The 10,086-nt window shown below is 41.4% G+C and overlaps 1 protein-coding gene across 1 annotated transcript; it reads left to right on the forward strand.

Moving 5' to 3' along the window:
* Positions 1-5,459: 5,459 nt before the first annotated feature.
* Positions 5,460-6,305, forward strand: LOC118738565 (zinc finger protein 2 homolog). Its single transcript, XM_036469505.1, has 2 exons — positions 5,460-5,953; positions 6,023-6,305. Exons 1-2 carry the CDS (start codon positions 5,475-5,477, stop codon positions 6,162-6,164), a joined length of 621 nt encoding a protein of 206 aa, XP_036325398.1. The 5' UTR covers positions 5,460-5,474; the 3' UTR covers positions 6,165-6,305.
* Positions 6,306-10,086: the final 3,781 nt, after the last annotated feature.

Below are 10,086 nucleotides of genomic sequence, written 5' to 3' on the forward strand. Positions count from 1 at the left end.
AGCTTCGTCCACTGCGTCCTACTAGTCCCTGGCGACCACACTGGCGCTGCGTAGTTCAAAACCGGCCGGCCTATTGCCTTGTATGTTGCCAGCAACGTTTCTTTGTCTTTGCCCCAAGTACTGCCGGCTAGCGACTTGAGGACCTTGTTGCGGCTCTGTACTTTATTGACAATAGCGGTTGAGTGCGCAGAGAAGGAGAGCAGGCTGTCGAATGTTACTCCGAGTATTTTGGGGTTATTCACCGTCGGAATTGGTGTGTCATCGACGTGAATCCCCAGCGGTAGCCTGACCTCCTTCGTCCAGGTTGTGAACAGGGTCGCGGAGGATTTCGTAGGGGAGAGGGCTAGACACTTTGCAGTGAAGAAGCGAGAAAGTTCGGAGAGATAGCCGTTTACTTTCAAACACAGGTCATCAATTCCATTCCCAGTCGCCATGATCGAGCAGTCGTCGGCATAGGAGACAATCGAGACTCCCTCTGGTGGTTGAGGGAGCTTTGAAATATAAAAGTTAAACAGTAGCGGGGAAAGGACACCACCCTGAGGAACCCCCTGTTTTATTTTTCGCTGCTTACTCGTTTTGTCTCTAAATGTTACCGACGAATGTCGACCACTCAGATAATTTGCCGACCACCGTTTGAGCCTCTGTGGGAGAGAGGAGGCCTCTATATCTTCTAGCAGCGTGGAATGGCAGACGGTGTCAAACGCCTTTGACAAGTCCAACGCTACTAGAATCGTTCTCTCACAGGGACGGTTGCGGTTAAGGCCACGAGTTATCTGAGTGTTTATGGCGTTAAGTGCTGTTGTTGTACTGTGCACTTTACGGAAACCATGCTGATGCTTCGCTGGGGTCAGGTGTTTTGTGAAGTACGGGAGTAGCAAGGCCTCAAGTGTCTTCGCTACCGGGGAAAGGAGTGTAATCGGACGATACGAATCTCCTTTGTTGGCGGGTTTCCCCGGTTTGAGCAGTGGGACCACTCTCCCCACCTTCCAGATGTCTGGGATGATGAGAGTGGCCATTGACAGGTTGAGGACCTCCGTTAGGTACGCTACCCCCACAGGACCCAAATTTTTCAGCATCAGCATGCATATACCGTCGGGACCCATGGCTTTGGAGGCTTTCGCCTTCCCGATGGCCACCTGAACTTCACCGCAAGTGAAAGCAAGGGGGGCACAATTTGTTGGCTGTTTGTGCAGCCTTCAGGTCACTCGACGCTTGGCTTTGTCTACCGGAGGATGCAGTATGAACTGCCGGCTAAAATAGCTCGCGCATCTCTCCGGGTCCGACGAAGCATGGTCGCCGAAGGAAATTTCGACTCTGTCGTCGTGCTTCGTCGGATTAGACAATGACCTCACGGTTGACAAAAGCTTGCTCACACCAGAGGTGAAATTACAGGTCTTCAGGTGCTCCTCCCACTTCTTCCGCTTATGTACGTTTACAAGTTGCCGAATCTCCGCTTCGGCAGGGAAGTTTGGACGTGGGTCCGATATACATCCTGCCGGTATGAAGCGAGCTGCAGCAGCAGTGATAGCCCTGCGGAACTTACGTTCACCGAGGTGGACGTCGGTTGGTGTGGGGAGCGCTGCGAAGGTGTTTTCAGTAAACTCCGCGTAACCTTTCCAATCAGCTTTGGAAAAGTTGATATAGGTCCGGTGTTTAGCGGAGGCAAAGTCGGTTGGTTTATCAATCGAGATGACTATGGGTAGATGGTCTGATGCTAGAGTCAGCATAGGTCGCCACGTTATGCTGTTTATCAGACCAGCGCTGACTATTGTGATGTCTGGCGAGCTACTGCAGTTACCCATAATCCTGGTGGGTGCGTCGTCGTTCATTGTGCAGAATGTCGAATCGTCTATCTGCTCAGCCAAGTCTGTTCCCCTACGATCGTTTGACAGGCTTGAGTGCCAAAGATCGTGGTGCGCATTAAAGTCACCTACTACCATACGGTTTTCACCTCTGAGGAGCGCACCTATATCAGGGTGATATCCTGCCGGGCAGCAGGTGACAGGGGGTATGTAAATGTTAAATATTTCGAGCTCGACATCGCCTGACCGGATAGCGATGCCCTGACATTCTAGGGTGGTATCCCTGCGGTCGATGTCTGCTTCGATAAGACGATACTGCACGGTGTGGTGCGTGATGAACGCTAAGCCACCACCATTATCTCACTCGCGATCTCGACGGTGCACGTTGTACCCGGCGCAATTCAACAAAGTTGAATTGCTGTGCAGCTTCGTCTCTTGGACCGCAGCTATTAATATACCATGCCGACACATGAAGACGGTTATCTCCTCAATCTTGCTCTGTAGCCCGTTACAGTTGAATTGGAGGAGCTTCATGTGGTTCGGGAGACGTGTCGTGATGTGGGGTGTGAGTGAGGTGTATGTTCTTGCCGCCGTTGGCTGTGTGTGCTGCTGAGGTGGTTGCCGCCCTGTGGTGGTGGTGGGGGGCGTCGCAATTGACGTCTGCGACCGAGCAGCACAGCACGGGCCCTCGAAATTCCCCGTCCAATCTCGCGTGGTACGCAGACCTGAACATGCCCTAAAGTGGCACCAGCCAAGGCAGGTGTTGCACTTGACTGATGTCACATTACGGAATATTCTGGTCTGACATACCGTGCAGATTGTAGGGGGAACCAGGAGTTGTTGGCGGCGGCGTGTGGGTGGTGGCGCGGTTGTGTGAGTTATGTGGTCTGTGGTGGCTGTGGTACGGTCTGTGGTGTTATTATGTTGTTGTGTAGTGGCGACTGTGTGTGGTTGCTGTGTGAGTGTGTGGGGCTGCACGGGCGGACTATCGTTTGCCGTGGAGGCTGCTCTGTTTGAGCAACAGGGGGCCACGTAAGACGTGGTCCACTGTCTGTGTGTCCGTAGTCCCGAGCAGACCCTGAGGTGACTCCACCCCTCGCAGGCATTACACTTGACTGAGGTGGAGTTGTGGTGTAGTCGTCTTCGGCATACACAGCAGGTGTATATTTCTGGCCCAGGGAATGCGTAGTGAATGTTGCCCTATGGACGGACAACTTCTGAGATACTTCGCCGACCTAAACGGGGTTAGATCGCCGAAACAACAGCCCTTGGTCGGGTGAAACCCGAGTCATTCCGGTACGTAGAACCGGCTGTCGTGGGAACGGAGAGTTGACCATCTTTTTGCTTGGTGTTGGCGTGAGCCTTGTCGAATTTTGGCTATGTGGACGGCTGCATTTGAATTCATGTATTCATAGTCAGCTGTTGAAGCGACGCCAACGCCAACGCAACGCCAAAGTTCTATGTGGACGGGCCTATACAATTTAGACACCAGCATAAGGAATACGTTGAAATACCAAAAATTACAAATTAAAATCGGAGGTAAGCAAGCATCGACCACTTTCTGCCGGAAAACATGCGCTGCGACAAGATATTGTTACTTTTTCGGCACCTGCAATACAAACACGAAAATTCTAAATAGTTAATTAATAAGACCTATTCTTTTGAACACATTTCAAGAGGATTTTTATGCTATGCGTTTTCGGTATTGCAAATTTGTCAAGCCATGACAAATGCAAATGCGTGTATTTTGTTTGTGTATTGCGATACAAATTTGCAATGAAATGATGCTAGGCCATTTGCACCGGATCGCGAATAGCCCTAATAACACATGGTTGCAAACTGACACAAGTAGTAGTGCGCTTTAGCGCAGGAATGATAGAATACAAGATTGCGCCGATCAGAGAGGATTTTTTAGAACAACTTTTGTGTGACGTCACACTGGTGCAATTGCGAGAGAGAAATGCCAAAACGTGAGCAAGAATGGAAGAAGAAAAAATGTTGCAAGGAAAACGTAAACAAGTTGAACAAGTGTGACGTCATGCAAACAACGATTCTGTCAAATTCGTTAAGAGAGGAATAGCGGTCCTAGATCCGCGCAACCTTTGTATTCTCTCAATCGTGGCTTTTGCGAAACCAGGTCAAAATGGACGGAAAAAGTTCGAGAGTGGTATCAATCGACGCGTCTTAGCGCCATAATAACAAATCGAGACCGGATATTATTTGCAAAAAACACTTGTACTTTCCACACTAAGTTTTGATGAATTTCACGCAAATGAATAGAATAAATGAACTCAATTTAACACGTATTTAGTAGTTTTTATACATTTGTGACGTTTTAAGTGAACATTTTCACGAAATTCTGTATTTAATAGCAATATTTCGATGGTTAAAATCCGCAGAACAATCTTGTGTAGTTAATATAAAGAAGATGCATAGATCTGACAACATGAAACAAAAGAAAAAAGTTATTTTCTGGCTGACGTTTGTAATTTCGGCGGCATGTTATTTTCTGTGAAAAGTAAACAAAGAATATGAAGACGAAGCATAACGAAAAAATGGAAGCAATGTTGTGCACATGTTTGTGCAAACCAATTTATTATTTTTGTGCGTGTTTTTGCATCCAATCACCGCGCACTTCATATTACAGTATATACAGTAATAAACCTTTTCGCAGTTTTTCACCATTTGGTCCCCGAGGAGTACTTTTGGGTTGTGTGCAGCGTGTTCGTTTTGCGCGCACGGCAACACTTACTGTGGGGAATTTCGCCTCACGATTAGAAAAAGTACATTTCGAGGATAAAATATACACAATTATGTGTTATTTATGAACAAAATGTAGGTTAAGGCTGTGTGCGAGTACGTCTAAATTGCTACCTAATGCCCTGTATGCAGCTCTCAAGAAAACGGTCAAGAAAAATTTGCCATTATTTCGTGTGTGTGTCCAAGGAATTTTGACATTTTTGATACTTCATAGCCTGTTGCCTCACTCTTTCCTCAAGAAATAATGGAACGGGCATATATTTCTGTTGCAAACCTGGGTTGCCTTGTGCTCTTTTTTCACAAAAAATTTTAGAAAACCGTAGAGAAAGCGTAGCAAATTCCTTAAGAACTGCGTACTACCTTACAGAAGTTGACTCAAGAAAATTTCTTAGCCATTTCTTGTACGTCATTTTATATGGAGTTTTTGCTTTTCTTGAGAGCTGCATACAGGCCTTTTTATTATATTATTATTATTATAAAATAAAAAGCTTATTTTTACTTTCTTAAGAAATTTAGTACGCTTTCTACTACGGTTTTCTAAAGTTTTTTGTGAAAAAAGAGCACAAGGCAACCCAGGTTTGCAACAGAAATATATGCCCGTTCCATTATTTCTTGAGGAAAGAGTAAGGCAACAGGCTGTGAAGTATCAAAAATGTTAAAATTCCTTGGACACACACACGAAATAATGGCAATTTTTTCTTGGCCGTTTTCTTGAGAGCTGCATACAGGGCTTTAATATCCAGCTCTTAAGAAAATGCACAAGAAAATGTTCGTGTTCTTTCTTCTGCTTGAAATAGTAGTAGGCCAGTAATTTTGACGTTTGATAATGCACCGTGAATAGTAAACAATGGCAGAAGAAGAGCGGTAAAAAGTAAACAATAGAAACAATCTTTTGCCTATGACCAATTTGTAATGAGAATCGGGGAAAGATTTCCGTGCGACATCTGTAACCAAAGCTTTTTAACTCCGTATACATACAAAAAACACAGGCTAACGCACGAAACCAACCGCAAACCAATATATCAATGTGCTCAGTGTGAAAAATCATTTCTTCATAAAAATGGTCTAACAATCCACGAGCTCCATCACAAGGGAGCTACGATAGAATGTCAAGTTTGTCAAAAACGTTATGTGCGGCAAATAGACCTAGATGTTCATTTACGCACTCATTCTGGAGAATCGCCATTTGTGTGTCACCTTTGTGGAAAATCTTTCATCCACAAACGTATTTTAAATAGGCACATGCAGTACCTTGGATATTTCAGTTATAAGAGCGTGATTTGTGGTTCTAAATTCTCCAAATATGATCAATACTATAATCATCGCATGCAACACACTGGATTACCTTATAAATGTGGCGTTTGTGAAAAGCAGTTTCCAGATGCTTACAAGTTAGTAACAAAGTATGATTATGCCCTACATGTACATATATGCATATGTGTATGTATATAATTTTTCAGGATTAAGCGTCATATAAGAGGTGTGCACAAAATTGAAGAAGACAAGGAGGTGCAGAAACTCGTTGTAAGAATAAACATAACAAAAGAATATAGAGGACGAATAGTCGAAGTTTTGGAGAAACCAGAAGAAGAAAATAAATAAAATTTTACCTCATATAATAATGGTAAAAGCAGGCAGATACCTCCTCGGTACATTAAAATTTATTCTACCCAAAAGCTGCGGACAGTCACAAGATTCTTGGATAGTGCAAAAATAAAAGTTAGAGACAATATTGACCTTTTATCTAACGATTTTCGATAAAGTAGCGTTAAGCGCGCATCATATGAGGGTATGGGATCAGAGAAGAGTAGTGATCGTAAGGCAAATTTGAGAAACACTTTCTGAACGCGTTCAATCCTATTGTATCCTGTGGGAATATCCCCATAGGATACAATAGGAATCCTGCCACCAGTGCAAATTACAAATCCCGAATCGATTGTTGGAAATCGGAGGTAGAAGCTCCGATTATGCAGCGTTTTTGCTGCATTTAAAATGCAACATTTAGCACTTTCGAACATATGTTTTCGAAGAGCGTTCATGCTATCGCATTTAGCAAATGTACATTTACGCGAGTTCGAAGTCGTATGCTTTTGACAAACAGCCGTGTTCCAGTCGCTTATTCAGATCCGTATCTATTACGATAAATTCTCACGGAAAAGATAATGTCCAAAAATCACTACTGAAAAGGAAAAAATAAATTCTAAACCGAAAATTCAATACAAAAACTTGAATTGTTTTAACCATAACCAGACATTTGTTTGTGTATATATTCATTTGTCGGTGCTGTCAATTATAATTTCCACACTTAATTAGGAAACAAAACAAACAGAGTTGATCACAAATTAATCCAGATTTCTATCAGCATCATATCGATGTTTAATTTGCGTAACTTTTCTTTATCCAAGTAATGTAAAATAATAAATGAAATCTCGATCGGCGATCACTGAAACGCAGCTAGCGGCTGTATACTCGAAAAAGCAATGTTGCCACTTCTTCTCATTAAACCATGTTCGAAGCGTGGAAATTTTGGAAGATCACAGGGTTGCTTTTAGCATTTAGATTCTAAATGCAAAAATGGAGTTGCATTTAGGTGACGAATTTTGTATGGATAAATGTACATTTAGAGTAGCATTTAGAGCTAAATGTGCTTTTACGCGTAAGCAAAAACAGCCCATTAAGCACAACTACTGCTTTATCGATCACATGTTACATGCATGATGTCGAAATCGTCGATAGTGGTGTGGTAGTGATAACCAGACATTGAACAACCGGCCCTAAATTGCTACCTAAGGGCCTGTGCCAATTGATAGAAAAGTTCTCTGGATAGTAAATTTTTGACAGCTATGAGGTGAATAAAAATGTTTGATACGGCAGGGCTAGTGAAAAATTTGATAGCAAGCATTATCAAGAAGAAGAACGAACAACGCACGTATACACATAAATTAAAGAAAACAAAAGCGAGTGGAAATAAAAGAACATGGTCCCGCCGGCAAAAAAAATAAAGAAAAGCTATATAACTTGTAAGATTTAATTTCAGATTTACATATGAAAAGGCGTTATGTATTTTTTTAATTAAAAATACTATTTTACAGGGAGCAGTTCAGAACGCAGAATCCTTCTGGAAAAGCGCACTGACAAGGATGTTTGGTTCAGTTGAAAGAACGCCAACAGAAACGAAGGCTGGAAGTGAGTAAGAACAATAAAAATAATTTGAAGACTTTATTAAGCAAATGACTTCGTACTCCACTGACCATCCGTGGCGCCTTTTGGGAATGTGAGTTAAGAGCGAAATACACCACACAAGCGGTTTGACAAACCAAGCGAAATTTCCCTTTGCTTCAAGCCATTTGTGCTGTGTATGGGGGTGCTTGAAGGTTTGACAAGCCGCTTGAGGGAAATTTGAGCAAAAAATCAAAATTTTTTGATTTTCTGGCCGCCATGTTGATGTTTGATCAAACCGATTGCGTTGTGTATAGCAAAATCGCCTCATTCGCAACGAAATTTTCACCGAGTAAGGACGTAAGAGAGGAAAATGAAAGAAAACCATAATATTTAGCATTGCGAACTGGAAGAAAACTAAAATTCTTTGCTTGAACGAGTCATGTTTGCATGGTGTATGGCGAAATGGGAAAAGTAGGTTTGAAGAATGTTTGACAAGCCGCTTGTGTGGTGTATTTCGCTCTTTACAATTTTTCGAAACGAAGCAGAGGACAACCTAAGATACATTTTTGTAGTCTTGTTATCGCCGTTCATAATGCTGCTTAGTATTTTGGAATAAACGTCTTGTTGCATGTACATAATAACCTAAAACGACATATGTTTTTATTGGAAACAATTGTACACGGTTTTAAACATTTTTGTGAACACACTTACCAGACGGTTTTGACTTGTTTTTATTTCTAATATTACTGCTAAGAGGTCTAATAAATGCATGGATTTCAGTTCCAGAAGAATTGAAATCATCAAAGGCAAATATTTTCTATATAATTGCTGCATTTTATAAATAGCAAACTCGATAGTCTTCTTGTGCATCAAAGCAACTGTCAAAAATTTCCAGCAGTAAAAAGTTACGAATTGGCACAGCAGAAATGTAAAATTTTCTCACCATAGTAAAAAGTTTTTCCACCATAGAACTTTTCTATCAATGGGCACAGGCCCTAAAAGCAACAATTCCAAAACAAACAATTTAGGTGGTGGAACGAACTCGTACAGTTTTAGCAGCTATTTTCCTAAATTGTAGCAGTGCTGGAAATTCCCAGTGGAATATTAGTTTAGGTACTAAAATTTATGTAAAATCGCACACAGCCTAAGGGCCGGTTACTCAATGTCTGGTTAACACTAATCTGCGGTTAAACATCGTTATCGACGTCTACAACTCCATGCATACAACAGGGAGTCGGTAACGCAATATTATGTGTATACATGGTTATAAGCTACCAAATTTTACCTAGCCCCATGAGCTATGTAAAATTTTGACGTTCGTATTCACCACGAGAAGTGTCAAATTTTTACTTTGATCCGTCAAAATTTTCTATCGTGGCGAGAAGGGGTGGAAAAATTTGCTATGGTGTACAAATAAATTGAATTTTGCTGTGCCAAATGCAGAGTTAAATTTTGCTGTGCCAAATGCAGAGTTAAATTTTGATAGTTGCAAAACCAAACAAACGCTCGTGCGAAAGCTTTATTTTTGTGTGTTGCTGAAATTCTTAAAATTTTTATTTATTTTATAATTTGCAAGTAACGTACGCTTTTTTTATGCTGTTTCAGCTTTCATTTTCATGTTCACTCCTTATTACCGCCAAGCAATATTATGTGTATACATGGTTATAAGCTGTCAAAATTTTACCTAGCCCCATGAGCTAGGTAAAATTCTGACGTTCTTATTCACCACGAGAAATTTCAGATTTTTACTTTGATCCGTCAAAATTTTCTCTTTTCTATCATTTGGCACAGGATCTTTCTATCAATTGGCACAGGGCCTTTAAAATAAAAAAAGTCCATTGTAAGATTAAATTATTTACGAAAACCGTAAATTTTGTGAATTTATCAAGCCAAATTCTAAATTTCCGAATATATTTAAGTCTTTATTTAAAAAAAAACAAGGTTTGTATAGCCATACAGATCCCAATGACTGCCAGCACATCCGCCCATACAGTCTATTAAGCACACCTAAGTTTGAGTGATCTATAAGTTACAAGCGTTTTCAACATTTAACAGTTCATTATCATGTGCGGTGTAATATAACAAATTATACACTGAACTATGATAATCTATACTAGTATCTATAATAATAGACAAAAATTTGCAATGTTTTTACACTTTTGCAATAGTTTCGGGCACTATTACACAGTCATGACTTGTGCCACTCTGCCATAGGACGGTTTTTGCTCCCTTTCATACCAGAATAATTTTGTATACAACTCTGAATCAACAAAATTCATGATCCTTCTCATTATCAACCCTAATCAGATTTTACCCCCGAGGAGTACTCAAAAAGGTTTATTACTGTATATACTGTGGCTTA

Source organism: Rhagoletis pomonella, unplaced genomic scaffold, assembly GCF_013731165.1.
Source record: "Rhagoletis pomonella isolate Grant_MI unplaced genomic scaffold, Rhpom_1.0 Rhpom_scaffold_00004, whole genome shotgun sequence".
NCBI lineage: Eukaryota > Metazoa > Arthropoda > Insecta > Diptera > Tephritidae > Rhagoletis > Rhagoletis pomonella.

Bases quoted from the DNA above. Each gene is read 5' to 3' on its own strand.
- LOC118738565 (XM_036469505.1), top strand. From the start codon at position 5,475: ATGAGAATCGGGGAAAGATTTCCGTGCGACATCTGTAACCAAAGCTTT. The intron at 5,954-6,022 runs GTTAGTAACAAA...ATAATTTTTCAG, and splicing joins CAGTTTCCAGATGCTTACAA to GATTAAGCGTCATATAAGAG.